Below are 20,425 nucleotides of genomic sequence, written 5' to 3'. Positions count from 1 at the left end.
TATTTCTCAAGTTATCCATGACTGTGAGACATGTGCTGCCATCAAGCAGGCCAAGCGGGTGAAGCCCGTCTGATATGGGGGGCGATGGGCCAAATATAAGTATGGAGAGGCCTGGCAGATTGACTAAATCACACTGCCTCAAACCCGCCAGGGCAAGCGCTAACTGCGTGTATGTATATATAATGCAACGGTTTAATTTGATATAGCTTATTAGTATGGGAGAAATTCAGGCGTGGATAATGTTGGGGGTTGAATGCTTCCCTTTTCTTTCTGTGGAATTTCTCCCATTGTTATGCTAAGTGGCTACACCTTAAGGTAATGTTCTCTCGCAGGGAGGTGGGTGGAGGGAGGAGGGGGGGAAACGGGAAAAGGAAAGGTGGGACAGGTGGTCTGGAGCGGGGGACTCTCTCTCGCTTGGCTACTGGAGTGGGAGGACAGCCCGGGCTCAGGTCTGGCATCTCCCCTGCCATCCCAGCACTGAGATCCATGCTCCCTGCCATTGGACATCACTCTGGTGCTCTCCCACCTCACCCTACCACCGCCGGACACTCTGCTGAACACCACGACCGACACCGTGACGGGGAGTCACGTTCCCATCCCGCTCATCCCTGGGCCGCCGCCATCGCTCCAGCCCTCTTAGACTGCGCGGGACCTGTCCTGCCTACAGCACCGGTAACTGAGCGCAGGGAGACGGCCTGAGGCCAAAAGGGGCTGGAGCTGAACTATACTGTTCTGTTCTGTTGTCAATTTTTATAGCTGTTGTTGTTTTCCTGCCTTGTTAGATATCAGTAAAGAACTGTTACCCATATCCCCACATCTACTGCCTGAAAGCCTGTGATTTGGACCTAAAATTATTAAAAGGGAGGGGGTTGCATTCTGCATCTCAGGAAGGGGGCTCTTGCCTTTCCTTAGACCATACCTGTCTTTCAAACCAAGACGGAGACTCATTGCAAAAAGGATCAGGGAGATGCCTAGGAAGAATCTCAGGTGAATCCAGGAGACTACAGTGGAGCACTATTTAGTTTTCCAATCACTTTCCTTAAAAAACTCTACAAAACCGTAATAAAAAAACAAACAAACAAACAAACAAACAAAAAAAGCTGACCAAACAAACACACAAAAAACCCCAAACAATTACCCCCAAAGGAACAAAAAAAGCCCACAAAAAACCCCACCCAAAACTGAAAAAAACCCCCAAACCCAAAACATCAAAAATCAAGGTGAAGGTTTTTAGTAATGTTAAAAATAACAAAACAAAACAAAAAAAAAAAACCCAGAAAGTCACATTTCTAAAGGTGCTGTCCCAGCCTCTTCTCTCAGCAGGGAGGACATCCTGAAGTGGAGCCAGTTGGAAGAAAGCGGGACAGAGCAGCACCTGGGCCATTGTCACAGGACGGCCCTGTGGCTGCCCCATTGCCAAAACCTGGACACATAAATCAAACACAGGTATGCACATGTGCTTATACACAGCAAAAACATATTTGTCTGAAAAGAACTCTGGTCCATTTATATCACTGGAAAGAACATAATGCCTTGTCTCAGCTTTCTTTTCAGTCATTACAAATGTTTCGAAAATATAGGAGTGCAGAAAGTGGAAATATCCAAGATCAACATGAGGACCAATAACAAAGATTCCATTTTTGAAACTGCATTGGGAATCCTCTGCAGAAATTGACTCAGAGCTCTAAGATTTATAAAAAAGACCAAGAGTATTGGAGTCAATACAACACAGTGTCTGGAGGCTTCAGCTGGTTGCCTTGATTTCTCAAATATGATGGAGGAAGCACCTTAGCAACTACAGCTGCCAGTTCTCTCAGGGCCCTGACATGCCTCTGGGTGGGTCCCATGGTCTTGCATGCTCAGGTTCCTCAAGTGGTCTGAAAGGTGACCTGCTACTATGGCTTAGAATCAAGTCCACCAGTCCAATAACCTGAGAGATGTGGAAATAGTGACTGGCAGGAAAAATTGAGACCAACATTTGTTGAGTAGCTCAGCCTTCTCCTTGTCTGTTGTCACTAGTCCTGTCTGGCTTATAGGGGGGGTGGGGGGGAATAGGTTAGGTGTGATAGGTTTCTTTTCATCTTCCTTTTCCCACTGAAATACCCGTAGATGCCTTTATTATTCTTATTTTTGTCATGCTTTTCCAAATTCAGCTTCAACTGAGCCTTAGCTATTCTGATCCCATCCTCACACACTCATGTGTTACCACTGTATTTTCCCCATGATTTGTCTCACTGTGTATTGTCTGCATATTACCTTCTTGCATCACATCTATTAATTTTCAATAACCTTCTGGCTTTAATTTCTTTTCAAGAGAAAACCTTTTTGAAACTTTTCTCCTCAGAAATTCACCTGGGAAACCCAAAATCCCCAAAATTCATCGCGAAGTCCCCCCTGGGATGCTGAGCACTCACCTGGCAACTCACAGAATTCCACAAATTCCTCCCAAAATTCAGGGGGGACTGCCAAATCCTAGGGCTTCTCCCCAAAATCCCACCTGCAACCCCCAAAATCCCTCAAATCACTCCCAGGATCCAGTCCCCCCAACACCCCCCAAATTCACCCCAAAATGTCTCCAATCCCCCTCAAAACCCACCCAGATAGCCCCAAATCCACTAAATTCACTCCAAGACCCAGCTGGGGCTCCCAAAAATCACCAAAATTCCTGGGAAAGTCCACCTGCATCCCCCCAAATTCATCCCAAAATTCTCCCACGACTCCCAAATGCTCACCTGGATACCCCAAAATCGACAGAATTCACCCCAAAATCTGCCTGTCATCCCCAAAAGTCACCTGAGAACCCTAAAATTCACCTGAGAACCCTAAAATCACCAAATTCCCCCCAAAATTCCCCTGAGATCACTAAAATTCCACAAATTCCCCCTAAAATTCAACTGGGACTCCCCACATTCTACAAATTCACTCCTGTCCTGGGGTACAATGCAAAAATGTGTATTCTATCACCATCTCTTAAAATGTGGGAGGGGTGGTGATCCTTATCTCTGTGGGAGATATCCTCTGCTGATGTATTGGGAATCCAAATTGCCCTGGGATTCTGGAAATAATTACAAACTGGCCTGAAGGTGAGACTTTTGGATTGTCTTCTGAAGAAGAAGAGGAGCAAGTGGCATGTGCTGAGGAAGCCCCACCATATAATGAGCTACCGGAGACTGAAAGACGATATGCCTAATTGTAGGCACTAACCGGAAATGGAAAGCTGCAGTATGGCGCCCCACAAGACAAGTTGCACAAGCTACCGAGGGACAAGGTGGATTGAGTCAGGTCGCAGAGCTAAAAGCCGTCCAGTTGGCTTTGGATATTGCTGAACGAGAGAAGTGGCCAAGGCTTTATCTCTACACTGACTCATGGATGGTAGCTAATGGTCTGTGGGGATGGCTGGATCGCTGGAAAAACGCCAATTGGCAGCTCAGAGGGAAACCCATCTGGGCAGCTGAGATTTGGCAGGACATTGCTGCCCAAGTAGAGAAATTGACCATAAAGGTTTGACACGTGGATGCACATGTACCCAAAAGCCGGGCTAATGAAGAACATCACAACAAAGAGCAGGTGGACCGAGCTGCCAAAGTGAAAGTATCACAGGTGGATCTAGACTGGCAGCACAAGGGAGAATCATTCCTAGCTCGTTGGGCCCATCATGCCTCTGGTCATCAGGGGAGAGATGCAACATACCGATGGGCCCGTGACCGAGGGGTGGACCTTACCATGGACAGCATCTCACAAATTATCCACGACTGCGAGACCTGTGCCGCAATCAAACAGGCCAAGGGGGTGAAGCCTCTGTGTTACGGTGCACTATGGTCAAAGTACAGGTATGGGGAAGCCTGGAAAATTGACGACATCTCCCTTCCCCAAACCCACCAGGGCAAGCGATACGTACTGACCATGGTGGAAGCAACTACAGGATGGTTAGAAACCTACCCTGTGCCTCATGCCACTGCCCGGAACACCATCTTGGGCCTAGAAAAACAAGTCCTTTGGAGGCATGGTACCCCTGAGAGAATTGAATCAGACAAGGGAACCCATTTCAAGAACGGCCTTATCAACACCTGGGCCAAAGAACATGGTATTGAATGGATATATCATATCCCTTACCACGCGCCAGCTGCCGGGAAAGTTGAACGGTCTAATGGACTCCTTAAGACTACTTTGAAAGCACCAGGTGGTGGAACCTTCAGAAATTGGGAAATGAACTTGGCCAAAGCCACCTGGATGGTTAATACCCGAGGGTCCATCAAGTGAGCCGGTCTTGCCCACTCTGAACCCCTGCACACAGTGGATAGAAACAAGGTCCCTGTGGTACACATGGAAGGTATTTTAGGAAAGACTGTTTGGATTAATCCCACCACAGGCAAAGGCAAACCAATCCGTGGGATTGTTTTTGCTCAAGGACCTGGTTGCAGTTGGTGGGTAATGCAGAAAGATGGGGAAACCCGTTGTGTACTGCAAGGAGACCTAATTTTTAGTGAGAACTGTATGTAAGGTTTCATTTTGGATTATATATCTGTAACAGGGTATTGGTTTGGGTATGATGCAGATGGTAATAGAATAAGGGGTGGATTATGTCCTGGGGTACAATGCAAAAATGTGTATTCTATCACCATCTGTTAAAATGTGGGAGGGGTGGTGATCCTTATCTCTGTGGGAGATAGCCTCTGCTGATGTGCCATCTGATAAGATCAGGGGGATCATCATCGTTATCTTTTCACAACCCATCCTTCCTCCAGAAGATATATTCTGTTAATGGGCCATTAAGTTCTCTTGTGTGACTGATAAGATTACATCATCCCATTGGGAGATGCTCCAGCCAGGGGGAGGAGCCAAACATTTCCTACCTAGATAAAAACTGAGATTTGGAACACCAAGGCAGTCCTTTCCACTGGATCCCAGAGGAAAGTCGGACCTTTTTCCACATCATCGCTGGATCTTCAGAGGAAAACTGAACCTTCTACAGGAGCACTGCTTCAACTGAACCACATCTGTCATGCAGGAGAACTGCAGCCACCATTTATACGGACGGCTACCAACACCCTGACTGATAGGGTGTCAGGTTGTATTTCTGACTTTGTTGGTGGTTTTTCTTTTATATTATTGCAGGTATTTTATTTTTTCTCTTTTCTCCTATTAAATTGTATGACTAACTTGGAGTCTCGCACTGGTTTTACTTTCAAACAGACACAACCCCAAACCTCGCTACCCAGTATCCCCCAAAATTCCACAACTCCTCCCCCAAAATCAACCTGGCACCCCTCAAAACTCACCTGAATCTCCCCAAATCCCCCCCCCCCCCAATTCACTTGGGAACCCCCAAATCCCCAGAATTCAACCCAAAATTCACCTGGGACCCCAAAAACCTCCAAATTCGCTCCAAAATGATAGGCAACATTACACACTCCATTTTCCCACAAAAGGATCTAGAGCTGAATCATTAATCACTGAGAGAAGACCCTCTGACTAATTAAAGTTAGAAAGTGATATGTTTATTCACTGGCGGCCGGGGCGGGAGTCACCTCCAAAAGGCGTGACCGCCCCGAGTAAGGTTCTTTGCCATCTGTTTATTCCCCATGATCTTACATACAATACATATGCTTAACCCCACCACCTCCCATCCCATATTAAAATGAGCCCATTAGTCCTTCACGCGTGCACAACTCTTCTCTTGAATTGGGTCGGTGGTCTCGAAATGGGTCAGTGGCCTCGAAGGATGAAATCAGGAGAGTCTTCATGAGGTCTCAGTGACCCTCTGGCACTATCCAAGGCTCCGTGCTTCATGGTGAGAAGTTTACTTATTTTACGTTCTTCTGTACGTAAATTTATAATAGCAGATAATTATACCAATTAGTTCAAGCCTAAGCATCTAGTAATTATTAACCTACCATTTACCTACCTAACTTACATCATGGTCATGGAAACTACTTCTACTCTTAGCAAAAATCTAAACATTTTACAAACATGATTCAGAGCCCTGGGTGCTCCATATACAAAGGAAATGGAAAAAAACTTTCGATTCATTCTCAGCAAAAAGACTTCCTATTCCACCGTCTTTTGGACAAAACTGCCTTCACTTTCAAACTTATTCTCTTGCCCACTTACCTGCATAATGCTTAGTCCCTGTTCTGCATGCTCATTTTCTTCACTTTTACAAGGAATCCTCTCCTCATCTTCTTCTTCCTCTGCTTCTTCCATTTCCTGTGCCTAGATCACCTGTTTCTCTGTTAGATTTGTTTCTCCAGCTGATTTTTGACAACTGTCCCTATCTTGTGGCACCGCTCGCTCGAGAGAGGTGATTGTCCTGCACTGCTCTGGGCTGGGACTGCGCTCTCTTCAAGCCCTGGGGGCAATTTTGGATGTCACAACGTCAGAAAGACCTCAGGCTATTGGAGAAATGTCCAAAGGAGGGACAAAGAGACCGTGAAGGGGCTGGAGGGGAAGCCATACAAAGAGTGGCTGAGGGCATTAGGTTCAGCTGCAGAGAGGACACTGAGCTCACACCTCACTTGGGACCTCTCACCTCCTCTCAAGGGCAGCACAGGGACAGCTTTGCTCTCTGCTCTCTGCAACCAGGGACAGGAGCCAAGGCAATGCCAGGAGCTGTGTCAGGGGACGATTAGGCTGGCTATCAGGGAAAGGTTTTTTTCCTCAGAGGCTGGTCAGGCACTGAATAGGTTCTCCAGGCAATGGACACACCCCAAGGCTGCCAGAGATCCTGGAGCGTTTGGCCAATGCTCTCAGGGATGCAGAGGGTGGGACTGTTGGAGTATCTGTGCAGGGCCAGGAGTTGGACTTTGACGATCCCTAGGAGTCCCTTCCGACTCAGGAAACTCTTACCATTTTCCCCTCTTTCCTCTCCTTGCACAATGCTCTCAGCTTACCGTTCCACCATATGTTCCACTTCGGAAACCTCAGCTTCTTCTTTCCAGTTCAAGCACAGTTCTACTGGTTACAATCCAAAGATATACAGATTGAAAAACAACCAAAAAGAAACACCTGTTTGGAATGTCGTGGTCTTATTTGGATCTCGAACTATGAAGTCGATTGTGCCTTGCAAGTTCTAAAAGCAAAACAACAACAAAAAACGCCCACCACAACGTTTTAACACAGGGATTTGCTTTCTTCTAAGAAATCCATAGCCCTTCTCAAAATGGATCTATTTCAGTAAGAGATCATCTTGAATAGATCACTTACTATCTAAAGAACCTGGAACACTCAAATCCGTAATGATAAGCCTGTTACCTTGCAGTTTTCTGTTCCAAAGGCAAATGAATTTGCTCAAGTGCCGTTTGTAACAAGGACAGAGTTCAAAGTGCTGCTCTGAGAAATGTTTTGGTTTCCCTCTCCTATCTCTATCAAAAGCACTTTCTTCAATGGCTGAAACAATACTTGATATAGTCTGAATTTTAAAGGTCATGAAAATTTTCTCAAAAGTGAAAAATTAATATAGCAGTCAGGTTTTAAACCAACGGGAATTTTTGTTTTACCTGTTTGAAGATTTCCTTCACACTCAAATGCTGGCTGGTGGATACCCAGAAGAAATCAATTCCCACAAAATGCTTCTGGGTAAGCCATTATGTCATCCATTACAATTTGCTTCAGTGTCCCGTTCCTGTCCAATTGAAGGTCCCTGTTTAAGAGACTCAAGTACGGAGAGAAATAAAATTAAAAATATCTACAGTGCCTTTAAATCTAAATCGCACTTTCTGATCAATCTCATAAAACCTTTAGGCTAAATGTTGCCATTGATCGGTTTCTACTGAACACCATCACGTCCTGGCCTGTTAGAGATTAGTTCATTACAAAGAAAGAAATGCACAGAAGTTAAAATATTTCCAAAGAAGCATTTGACATCCTTCCTTTTGGATGGGGAACCATTCCAACACTGCTTACATAAGAGGTCAAATTACTGTCTTCCATGTTAGTTCTGCACTGTGCTCAGCGGAGCCTTTCTGGTTTATTGGCCTTTGACTTGGACATAAAGCTGAGTCTTGATTCAAGAAAAATCACTATTCACACTTGTTTTCATTTACACGGACATTGGCTTTGTCTCCTAAACAAAGAGAATGATGGGGAATTTATGAAGGTGTTCAGATAGGTAACATTCTCTTCCCGCAACCTAGCATTGCATTTTCACTTGGCCTGTTACCGCTGGCTTTGTTTTAACGGCTCATATTATCAGGAAGAATATCAAACCTCCAGCTGTAGCCACAGTCCCACTGCAAGGTGTGTGAAGGTATGTGAATCTGCCCCTCAGGTCCATACTGCTCTTCTAATGTGCCCCTGATCGAGCAGGTAGGAAAGACTGTTGCATTTCCTAGATGCATTGTAAGTGGTACATTCCGGGACCACTGCTATGCCCTGTAGCTCGGTCCCTCTGCCCTCCTGGCCATACAGGGCTGGCTGGGATGCAGTTTCTCCCCGCCACCCTTTGCAGACCCTAGAAAAGATCTGTGCCCCCGGACCTCTGTCTCTTTTTCCCTCTTTTTCTCTTGCTCTCTCTTTTCCTCACTACCCACGAGAAATAAACCCTGTAACTTCATCAGGGAAAAGAGCCTCGTTTGTTATCTAATTTACATCCGTGAGGCAAGGGCCCCGGGAGCCATCACACTAACACGTGAGCTAGACCGGAGGAAGGGCGAAGAACCCCATTTTAGGGCTGAGAAAAAGCCTCAGTTGGCGCCCAGCTTGAATGGTCTCTACAGAGCACCCCACATTCGGCTGTGACTCCTATTTTCGGGATTCAAGAAGCCTTGGAGATGATAAACTAGCTTAAATTTCTTTAACCTCCATTTTGTGCAGTTCGATGACCATTAAGCACGAACCGGGAGCCTGTCAGAAGCCCAGGCAGGTCGGTTCTGGATGTAGACCCACTACAGTTACTCAGCCTCCTCTGCCTGCAAGAAAGAAAAGGTGAGTGGAAGCCTCCTTTCGCGGCGGGTGGGTTCCTGGATCTCCGCGTGGGGGTCTCACCGGTGGCATTTGGCTGGCGTGGCGCCGCTCTCGAGCAGAGACACGGCACGGGCGTGAGCGTGGCCTGCGCGACCGCTCGGTGTGCCTCCGACCACGTGGTGTGACGTGCGGACTGGTGAGGGCTGGGAGCAGTCACCCAGGCTTGGCGGCAGGCAGGGAGTTTTGATCGGTTTCAAAGCGGTGGCAGGGAGGTTTTTTTGCAATTTTTGCGGGTTTTTGGGGCGAGGTCGGTCCCTATAGCGGCGCGGGCGCCACGTGGGTTTTACCGACAGAAACGGTGAAATTAACATCGGCTCCGCATCCAGTAAAGCCTGAAAACCGTAGTGTACCTGGCACGTTTTAACAACTAACTCTCTTCCTGTGTTTTTAACTGTAGTGGGGTAGATATAGTGACAAATTGCTAAACATCATGGGCTTACAGCAATCTGCCTTACAAAGGAGTATAAGAAACCAACTCAGGGAAATATTAAGTTCAGGAAATGTTTTAATATCTAAGAAAAAATTAGCCCGTTTTGCCAGCTGGCTGTCTGTTGAAAATCTGACCTTGAATTGCAAAATATGAATTCGATTTTATTTTGGGATGAAATAGGGGATTTATTAACTTTAAAAGTGGAAAATGGAGATAAAACAGCTTCTGTATTCCTCCCGAATTTTTTACAAATTCGGAAACTTTTAATTCAGACAGAAAACAACAGACAGCAGCAGCAAAACGGTTCAGACTCACTACCCTTATCCCAAAATCCTATAACCCGGACCTGGAGGGGACCCACGGGTCTCCCTGGGGGGTGCAGTGCTCCCAGTACTGCTGTGGCTGCTCTGAGTCCCTGGGTCGTCCCCGGTATCCCGGTTCTGATAATTTTTCGAAAATTGTCGGCACTCCTTCCTTGTTCCCTTCCCCGCTGGGCCACGGCCACGCGGCTACACCTGAAGGTGTCGGGGTCCCAGATAGCTCTGGCCATGCCATACAGCCCGTAGCGGGGGGGGGCCCATATGGTGGCAGCCACGTGTCTCCTCCTTCATCCCGCAACCCCCTTCACTTTCTGGTCCCTGCCCCTAAGCCTGTCCCCTCCCATAATCCATCCCTGCCCTTGGCTCCATTGCCCCCTCCCCCCTCCAAGACCCCGCCCTGCACGGCACCCAGGGAACCCGCCCACAGGTGTTGCAACCCTGGATCCCAGCACCCCTCCCCCGCTCCGGTTTCACATTCCTTCCCTCCAAGCTGCTGCGGGGTGGGGGAGGGCAGTGGAGCCCCTGCTGAGTTCAGTGCCGGTGGGGGTGGGGAGGGATCAGCTCACAGCCCCTGCGGGACGGATGGTGTCCCCGTGGTGGAAGGGCTGGGCAGCCTCCTGGGCCGGGTGGGGGGGGGATGCACAGCCCTGAAAGTCAACACCAGTGAAAAGAGTATATACCATCAGTTGCTCCTGTAGTTTATCTTGGTAAGAGGAATGGTAGAAGAAGTTATCAACCTTTGTCCTATCAAGATAAAAAAGGAAATTTGTAAAGTAAAGAGAGAATTTGGTAGAAATAGTGACATCTTTAAAGGCATGATGAGAGCCACCTTTAACTCAAACGAACTGGTTCCATATGATATCAAAGAGCTTTTCCTATGTCTGTTAACTCCTTCAGAATATGATCTATGGGAAAGCCTGTGGAAATGATCTTTGAAAGTGCTTTTACTAGATCTTTTAAAAAGCTCAGATGATGCAAAAGATGCTGATAATAATGACATAACATATGAACACCTATGTGGGGAAAAGGATTGGCATTGCCCCGAAAGCCAAAGCAGAGTACTATCCAAGTCTGTCCTGGATAAAATATGCAATGTTGCAGAAAAGGCTTTTAATCAATTACCAACAGTAGATACTAAAAACAGTTATGTTAACATTAAACAGTTTGCTTCTGAGAATTTCTTACAGTTTGTGGACCGCCTTCGTGCGCAAGTGGAAAGACAGGTGTCTGATCCAGTGGTACAAGCTGAATTAATTAAAGAGATGGCTCAGAGGAATGCTAATGAAACGTGCCGTAGGGTTATTCTTGGCCTTCCCCTAGAGCCAGCACCTAGTTTAGCACAGATGATACAAGCCTGCGCCAGGAAACAGAACTGCTCAGTGGACATGAGAGAAATCCAGGACTGGCACACCCAAAGACCATGGCAGCTGTAACACCAGAAGCCAAGAAGCAACCCATGTCACCAGAGCAGCTGCAGCACATCATCTACTTCCAGTGCAAGCAGCCAGGACACTTTGCCAGAGACTGTCCACACAACCAGAAACAGAAGAAGACCAACAAACAAAAATACTTGCTTTACAGCGCGTACCCGCCATTAACACAATAGAGCCCTCGGCTCGCAAAGGACTGTCTCTTAATAAACAAAAAGGGAGAGGATGGGATAGAGGGTGTCGGGATGCATGGCAATGAAAATATTAAATGTTCAATTAACAAGGTTTGGAAGCCACTAGGCTGTTTTAGGCTTGTGACTACCAAAGGTTTTCATTTCAGGTCACCTGATTGGACAGTCATTACAGTGGACTTACCTAACAGTACACAGGACTTGACGTTAAACCACATGAAACTGGACAGTGAGTACTTTGTTGTCGGGGACACAGCACACACACCCCCAGAGATTGAGGTAGCTCCCATGACCATCAAGGGAAGCATAACTGGCCTCATTCTCCTGGCACGATGTCCTCTACCACCATATTACCTGGTTGAGGGACAAATCCTTGCCCAGGCCATTCCTGTTCCAGCGGACGTCCCAGTAGATGGAAAATCACCTGAAGTCTACTGGGCAGAAGTGGTGGGTGAGGACACACCTTCTCTGGCATGCAACCTAACCCGTGGATGAGATCACCTCCATGTGGAGGGGGTACTGGACACAGGTGCTGATGTGACTATCATACCTGAAAGTATGTGGTCGCCACATTGGGAACTTCAGCCTGTGGCAGGCAGAATCCAGGGTGTAGGAGGAGTCAAATTGGCAAAAATATCAAAAAGCATAGTACAAATTGAGGGGCCAGATGGAAAATTGGCTAGCATCCGTCCGTTTGTTACAGACTATAAATGCCCTCTATGTGGAAGAGACACCATGTCCCAGTGTGGGGTAAAATTGATTATTCCTAAGACTCCTCGGGATTTTTAGAGGCGGCCATTGTAGAGCGCCCTACCCAAAAGTTGAAATGGCTAGATGATACCCCAAAGTGGGTAGCACAGTGGCCGATGAGTAAGGAGAAGCTCAGGGCGCTTGAGGACCTTGTGGAGGAGCAATTGGCTAAAGGCCACATAGAGGAGACCACAAGTGCATGGAATTTCCCGGTTTTTGTGATAAAGAAACCGGGGAAGGACAAGCGGAGGCTGCTCCACGACCTCTGGGAAATAAACAAAGTAATTGAGGACATGGGGTCTCTCCAACCTGGGATGCCTTCTCCAACAATGCTTCCTAAAGATTGGCAATTGGCTGTTCTAGACGTCAAGGACTGTTTCTTCCACGTTCCCCTACACCCAGAGGATGCCCCATGGTTCGCGTTCTCCGTTCCTACCATCAATCGAGAAAGCCCCAATGAAGCGCTACCACTGGTAGGTTTTGCCCCAGGGATTAAAATGTAGTCCCTCCATCTGCCAGTGGCATGTGGCCTCATTGCTCTCCCAGGTGCGTGCCCAGAGAGGGGAGGCCATCATCCTTCATTACATGGATGATGTGATTGTGTGTGCTCCCGATAATTCTCTACTCCAAGACACACTTGACCTAGTGGTTAAAGTTTTAACCTCTGCTGTATTTGAATTGCAGGAGGACAAAGTCCAAAGGATGCCACCTTGGAAGTACCTGGGCCTGGAAATTACTGCACGGACCATTGTTCCGCAGAAATTGGAAATTAATTGTAATCCAAAAACCTTAGCAGATCTCCATTCCCTGTGTGGGTCATTGAATTGGGTTAGGCCCTGGCTAGGCCTCACTAATGAGGACCTAGAACCTCTCTTCAATGTATTGAAGGGGGAGAGAGAGCTGCTTTCTCCCAGGGAACTGACCCCAGAGGCAAAGACTGCAATCAAAACGGTACAAAAGACTTTAGGAGAGAGGCAAGCTCACCGTTATCAGCCCGAGCTGCCCTTCAAATTCATTGCCCTAGGAAAACTGCCACACTTACACAGGTTAATATTCCAATGGATCCAGGGGCAGAGAGAGTCACTCTTAATCATAGGGTGGGTCTTCCTCTCCCACCAAAGATCCAAAACTATCACTAAGCCACAAGAGTTAATAGCTCAGCTGATTCAGAAAGCAAGGATGAGACTGTATGAACTAGCTGTTTGTGACTTCACATGTATTCACCTCCCTGTTAAACTGTCTGAGGAGGGAAGGAACTGTCCTGAAAGATTGACTATAGAGATGTTTGAGCACTTGCTCCAGAGCAATGCCAGTCTCCAATTAGCCGTGGACACCTACAGAGGACAAATATCAGTCTATGCCCCGTCTCACAAGCTGTTTAATGAGGAATTCCACCTCATTCCTCCACTGAAGAAGAGTCGGAGACCACTCAAAGCTCTCACAGTGTTCACGGATGCATCAGGGACGTCCCACAAGTTGTTGATGACTTGGAAAAATCCCCAGACTCAGCATTGGGAAGCTGATGTTGAGTTAGTGGAAGGATCACCCCAGATAGCTGAACTGGCAGCAGTCGTGAGAGCCTTTGAGGAGTTCTCAGAGCCAATCAATTTGGTAACAGACTCAGCCTATATAGCGGGGGTAGTGTCCAGAGCGGAGCAGGCAGTGCTCAGAGACATTGAGAATGAGCAGCTTTTCAGGTTGCTTTCCAAACTAATTTATTTGATTTCTCATAGAGAACACCCGTTCTATGTGATGCATGTGAGGTCACACACAGATTTGCCAGGTGAAATTGCAGAAGGGAACCATCAGGCAGACTCCCTTGCAACCCCAGCAGAACAAGCATGCCTTCCTGACATCTTCCAACAGGCAAAGCTGAGCCACCAGCAGTATCCCCAGAATACACCAGGTCTAATGCGTCAGTTCCAGCTAACACGGAGTCAGGCTCGAGCCATTGTGGCCACCTGTCCCAATTGTCAGCTGCACACCATGCCCTCAATAGGCATGGGGGTTAACCCCCGAGGTCTTGGCAGTTGTGAGGTATGGCAGACAGACATCACAGACATTCCTAGTTTTGGTCACCTCAAATATGTGCATGTTAGCATTGACACATATTCAGGTGCAGTCTATGCCTCTGCCCACCCAGGTGAACGGGCAATGCACGCCAAAAACACACCTAGTGCAAGCCTTTTCAGTATTGGGGATCCCTAAGGAAATCAAAACTGATCAGGGCGCAGCGTATAAGTCCAAGGAGTTCCTGGAATTCGTCCAGCAGTGGGGAGTGGAACATAAAACTGGCACCTCCCACTCCCCCACAGGCCAAGGTGTAGTAGAGAGAGCCAATCAGACACTCAAGCAGGTTTTGGCTACACAGAGCAGTTCAACTGCGTGGATGTCTCCACAGCAGAAGCTCTGCAAAGCCATGTTTTCTATCAATTTCCTGAATTGTTCATTTGAGAACATGAGTTCACCTGTGGTACGTCACTTTAACAGTGGTAAACAGTTCAAGTTATCCCAACATCCTTCAGTCTTGATTAAGCACCCAGAAACCTGGGAAATCAAAGGTCCCTATGAGCTCGTTACCTGGGGGCGTGGCTATGTGTGCATATCCACTCCCTCAGGCCCTCGGTGGATTCCCCAAAAGTGGGTGAAACCGTATGTCCCGAAACATCCTGTTCCAACTGAGGGGAACGAGGGTCACGTGGCTGTGGCTTCAAAAAGAAGACACCGCCAGAAAAAAGAAAAAGAAATCCTCATAGAGGATGACATTCCGGCAGATAGAAACTTTTAATCGGTTTTACAATGTTTGTCTTTCCTTTTAGAGAAAAGCTTCCCTTCTCTAGGTCCTGTGATGAACCCCATTCAAGTTGTCTTCCTGTTAACACCGAACAGCTTAGCAGCTGCATGAATCATCCTTCATCCACGTCAAAACCTCTAGATGAACCTGGCACACACACTCCAGAATCGTGCGGGCATAGATTTTCTCCTACTACTGCATGTACATGAGGGTCAGGAATTTGAAGGACTTTGCTGTATGGACCTGACCTCGAAAGCAGTTCAATGGACTCTTCAAAGGCTGGGGATTCACAGGTTGGTGGGCAAAGTCATAATTAAAATGAAGCTAATATCCTTCTTTCAACTTTGTAAAACAAAAAACGGGGAGATACTGCATTTCCTAGGTGAATTGTAAACGGCACATACCGTGACCCCTGCTATGCCCTGTAGCTTGGTCCCTCTCCCCTCCTGGCCATACAGGGCTGGCTGGGGTCCAATTTCTCCCCACCCCCCTTTTCAGACCCTAGAAAAGATCTGTACCCCATGAGCTCTGTCTCTTTCTCCCTCTCTTTCTCCCTCTTTTCCTTGCTACCCACGAGAAATAAACCCTGCAACTTCATCAGGGAAAAGAGCCTCTTTTATTATCTTATTTAGATCCATGAGGCAAAGGCCCAGGAGGCTTCATCCTAACACCTGAGCTAGACCGGAGGAAAAGGTGAAGACCCCATTTTTAGGGCCGAGAAAAAGACTCAGCAGTGATGGTTGTGCTGCTCCTTGGTTCCCTTGCAGCCTGCTGTGGAAGCATTGGCAGTCACTTCTAGGCACCGAGTTGCAGAGAGCACCACGTTAAATGCCGCAGAGAAGGGAAATACAGAGTGCAGCGAGTAGCTGGACGTGGCTTACGTGCAATAAGTAGAAGGTGAATCTAGGCACTGCCTCTTCAATCTGGCCCCCTCTGCTCTGGTAGAAACTTTTGCAAGTCGGAAAAGGGAGCTGCAAGTATGCAGAATGGAGGGCAGTGAGACGCCGTGTGTTATGCCCCCTTTCAGGGCTGCTGACAGAGGGTTACTTTAAGAACACCTTCTGCTTCCTGGCGTCCTTCTTGCTTCGCTCTAGCTGCATGGAGTACACCACAGCGAAGGTGTGAGGAAGGGCACTGACCCAGCTCTTGCCCTGGTGTGCAACTGCAGTGTGCTATTTTTCCAAGCAGCAAGAGCACTGAGAAGTGAAAGCCATTGTGAAGGAGCTCTTTGGCTGCTCGTGTGCTCTTCACTCAACTGCACTCGCAAGCCAGATGCCCTGCGGATTCATTCTTTGCTTTCATTAACATTTATGGGGATCTGAACCCCTTGTAGAATGGTGAGGTGAACTTCAAAAACCGTGTGATGGGTTGGGTGAAGATTTCACCTGCTGCCACTTCCTCATAGTAAGTACCATTATTGAAGTAGCCCCAGAAACACACACTTAGAGTGCGATAGGTCTGAATCCATGTGGCCATCTTCCAGAGAAAATTAAAAATCCATGAATTCCTCAACTGATCAACCCACAAAATGAACCGGATAATAGCCACATTAACCTTGGTTATGAGACTCATGTTTCAAAAAAGGCCTTGCAAATGGGACAGATATAGCAGTGAATACATGGACGCCAATCCAGGGTAAGCTGGACAGCATGGTGTCACCTACCACAAGCTTGGGTAATTCAATAACTGTTATCCCCTTTTCTATCCCTCTCTCAATGCCCTCAGGCAAAGCCTCATGTCCCAGGCGCCAAAATCTGTCTTGGTTTGAAAGACAGGTATGGTCTAAGGAAAGGCAAGAGCCCCTTTCCTGCGATGCAGAGTGTGACCCCCCTCCCTTTTAATTATTTCAGGTCCAAATCAGAGGCCTTCAGGCAGGAGATGTGGGGATAAGAATAACAGTTCTTTACTGATATCTAACAAGGCAGAAAACAACAACAGCTATAAAAATTAACAACAGAACAGAACAGTACAGTATAACTCAGTTCCAGTCCCTTTTGGCTGTAGGCCTTCTCCCTGTGCACAGTTACCAATGCTGTGGGGGCAGGGCAGGTCCCGCGCAGTTGAAGAGGGCTGCAGCCCAGGGGTGAGAGGGATGGGGAAAGTGACTCCCCCCTCACGGTGTTGGTCGTGGTGCTCGGCAGAGTGTCCGGAGGTAGTAGGGTGAGGTGGGAAAGCAGCAGAGGGATGTCCAAAAGCAGGGAGGGTGGATCTCAGTGCTGGGGTGGCAGGGGAGATGCCAGATCCGAGCACGGGGCATCCTCTCCCTCCACGAGCCAAACGAGAGGGTTTTCCAGCCCGCTCCCGAAAACCATCCCACCTTTCCTTTTTCCTGTTCCGGCCCCCCCTCCCTCCACCCACCTCCCTTAGAGAGAACATTACCTTAAGGTATAGCCACTTAGCATAACAATGGGATAAATTCCACAGAAAGAAAAGGGAAGCTTTCAACCCCCACCAATGGAGTACACCACTGCGAAGGTGTGAGGAAGGGCATTGCCGCAGCTTTTGCCCTGCCGTGCAACGGCTGTGTGCTACTTTTCCAAGCAGCAAGAGCACTGAGAAGTGAAAGCGATTGTGAAGGAGCTATTTGGCTGCTCCTGTGCTCTTTGCTGCACTGGGCTCGCAAGCCCGCTGCCCTGCGGCTTCGTTCTTCACCTTCTGCTTTCCGGACAGAGCTGAACTCCAGCGGTCAGTTTCAGCTCTGCCCAACAGCTTGTTCTCAGTTCTGCGGGCAAGCACGCCCTGTTGCCTTGGCTCCGAGTGCAAAGTCCCTAGCGAGCTCTCACTCAGTGCAATGCACCCAGAAAGACGCTCTTGCTCGTCTTTCAAGGAGTGTTTCCTAACAGCAGAAGCAGCAGAAGCACAAACTGTATACGAGAAGGGACAATATAGAACACGTCTCTGTCCTGACACATTTTCCTGTGCGATATGTCCCTCCATGACCTCGGTCCATGCGAAGCGCTATGTGTTGTAATTGCTGCTACTTGCAGCTGAGAAGGACCGTGGAGCTAGCAGCGAATTCGGAGTGCGCTGAGCAGGTAGGCAAGGAGCGAGAAGTGCCCCTGCAATGCGGTGCTAATAGCAGCATCCTCGCCTCGGGGGCTGTAAGGGTCCGTCCGAAGTTCCCCTCGATTTTGCCTCCCGACCGTCGCAAGGAGGACTCGAGGACACCCACCCAGGCTGACTCTGAACAATGGTTTCCTGGCCCGGCCAAGGTGGATGCCCGTGACTGTGTGCTGTTGTATTGTGTTCACTGGCCTGTGCTGTCATGGCACCAAACAGAGTTTGTGTTGTACCACCAACTGAGGAGTGCTTGACCGTACCTGTCTCCTGCAGCACCACACAAAATTCCATAAATCTTCCCATCTCTTGGCCAGAGGCCACTCGCTTTGGAGAAGGACTATAAAAGAGAGACTCTCTGAGAAGGACCCTTTGAGATCTCTCCACTGATGAAGACCCATCTACCCCCTGGAGAAGACCCCTGAGATCTCCCCACGGACGAAGACTCGTCTATCGGATGACCCGTGAGGACGCCCGTCTCGTCTGTTGGTAGCTAGTTTCCCATCCCTTTCTTTCCTTCCCCTCTCCCTATACTTTCTTTCCTATACCTCTCCCCCTTACAGTAACTGAGTTGGTGGCATATTATGAAATGCATTGCCGTTGCTGAATAAACTGATTTTCTGCTGTTGTATAAACTGATTTTGTCCCCTGCACTTTGCCTATTTGCATTTTTAAGATCAAAAGAACCATCATGACCCCTGCTCTGTATTAATAGCGAATCGTGACATTAAATTGGCATCACGGGCAGGATATTCTGACAGACAGAAGGGATGCAAGGTTGTGTGTAGTCTGTATCAGAGGAAGGAAGTCTTACTCCAGCCTCACCTAGCTGGCCACCTTGGATGGGTGAGCCTGTCTAGAAAGCAAGGGGGGTTTTTCTGATTTCCCGCAGACTGCAGACACCTTGGTGTGGAGCATCCCCAGACTCGCTTCAGGGCTCTGTCAACAGAATTTCACAAAAGATCTACTGGTGCAAAAGGCGGGTCACTGTTGTTGTTGTTGTTGTTGTTGTTTATGATGTTTTTGATACTTGGTGTAGTGAAGAGACAACCTGGTGTTTTGTAACTAAGGAGTGCCTCCCAAGTAGTTTGGTCTCTTCACCCGCAAAGGGGGGCACACAGCGAAAGCTGTTTCGTTGTGTGTGGTAACTTAAGCAATAGACCTCCCTGTTGTGGTTTTTACTTATCCCTTCACAAAATGACTGAGAATTCCACCGTAACAGATAAAGCTGCATTTTATGCTCTATTAGCTAAGTGTAGCACCAGACCGTCCCAAGGTGGGGAGGAATGGGGGAACAGTAATTGGTTTAATCTGGAGAATGTGATTGATAGAATATATTCTTTGCAACATGAATCCAAGTTCAAACTGGGCAAAAATAAAACCATACTCTGCTCAGTTTTGGGAGCATGTCTTACGGCAGCCATAGAAACTCGCTCTAAGCGAGTTAGTGAAGAAAGTACAATTATAGATTCTTTGCAAAATCTTGTTCAAATTCTGCAAAAACAATTAGATCAAGAAAGGAATGAGAACCGTTTGTTGCGAGATGAAAATCATTTGCTACAGGCTGCCCTAAGAGAAGAAAGTACCAAAAAAGTAAACCAGAATGAAACACACGCAGAAACAGAAGTGAAGGAGATTGTTCACATTAATCAAATTTATCCCCAAAAGGAGTTAACTATAATGAAAAATCTTGGGGAACACTGCTGTCCGAAGTTGAGACCTATGGTTAAAACACAATATACTTATCTTGGTCCTGATGATTTTGTACCAAACATTTCTACAAAAGAAATCCCATATTCTGCCACTGAATTAGCAAAACTGACAAAGGAATATGGGCGACTCCATCATGAAGCTTTTACTTGGGCCTAAAATGGGGTTTTTCCCTTTCATCCGGTCTAGCTTAGGTGTTAGGGCGAAGTTTCCCTGCGCCCTTGCCTAATGGACGTAAATAAGATAACAAAGGAGGCTCTTTTCCCTAATGAAGTTACAGGGTTTATTTCTCGTGGGTAGCGAGGGAAAGAGGGAGGGGGAGAAAAGAGGGGAAAAAGAGACAGAGGCCAGGGGGTACCGACCTTTTCTAAGGTCTGGAAAGGGGGGCGGGGAGAAATTGGATCCCAGCCAGCCCTGTATGGCCAGGAGGGGAGAGGGACCAAGATACAGGGCACAGAAGGGGTCACAGAATGTACCATTTACAATGTATCTAGGAAATGCAACATCACCCCGTTTTTTTTTGTTTAACAAAGTTGAAAGAAGGATATTAGTTTCATTCAAATTATGATGTTGCCCACCACTTGCAGTTGGTCGGAGGGTTAGATTGTTCCAAGTTTTTCATTTCTATGTGATTGACTACTGAGGTAGAGGGAATGAGACCATTAATGGCCTTGAAAACTAAGTGACGTAGGGTCCCGAATGCCGTTATTACAAGGAAAAGAATAGCAAAAATTAACATAATTATTTTGACTATATATGTCTACCACCCTGTGAGTCCCCAG

General features: G+C 47.5%; 1 protein-coding gene across 1 annotated transcript in view; it reads left to right on the top strand.

Annotated features, from left to right (window-relative positions):
- LOC148220108 (endogenous retrovirus group K member 8 Gag polyprotein-like) overlaps positions 1–19,837 on the top strand; it is a 152,438-nt gene extending 132,601 nt beyond the window's left edge. Inside the window, exon 4 of the mRNA XM_088155785.1 lies at positions 19,833–19,837. Within this exon, the coding sequence (XP_088011911.1) occupies positions 19,833–19,837 (5 nt within the window). The remainder of the gene's footprint in view (positions 1–19,832) is intronic.
- The last annotated feature ends 588 nt before the right edge of the window (positions 19,838–20,425 follow it).

The sequence above is a fragment of the Sturnus vulgaris genome, chromosome W (genome assembly GCF_052056855.1).
Source record: "Sturnus vulgaris isolate bStuVul1 chromosome W, bStuVul1.hap1, whole genome shotgun sequence".
In the NCBI taxonomy this organism is placed as follows: domain Eukaryota; kingdom Metazoa; phylum Chordata; class Aves; order Passeriformes; family Sturnidae; genus Sturnus; species Sturnus vulgaris.
Note: the sequence above shows the minus strand (reverse complement) of the source record. Positions and strands in the feature narration are given on the sequence as shown.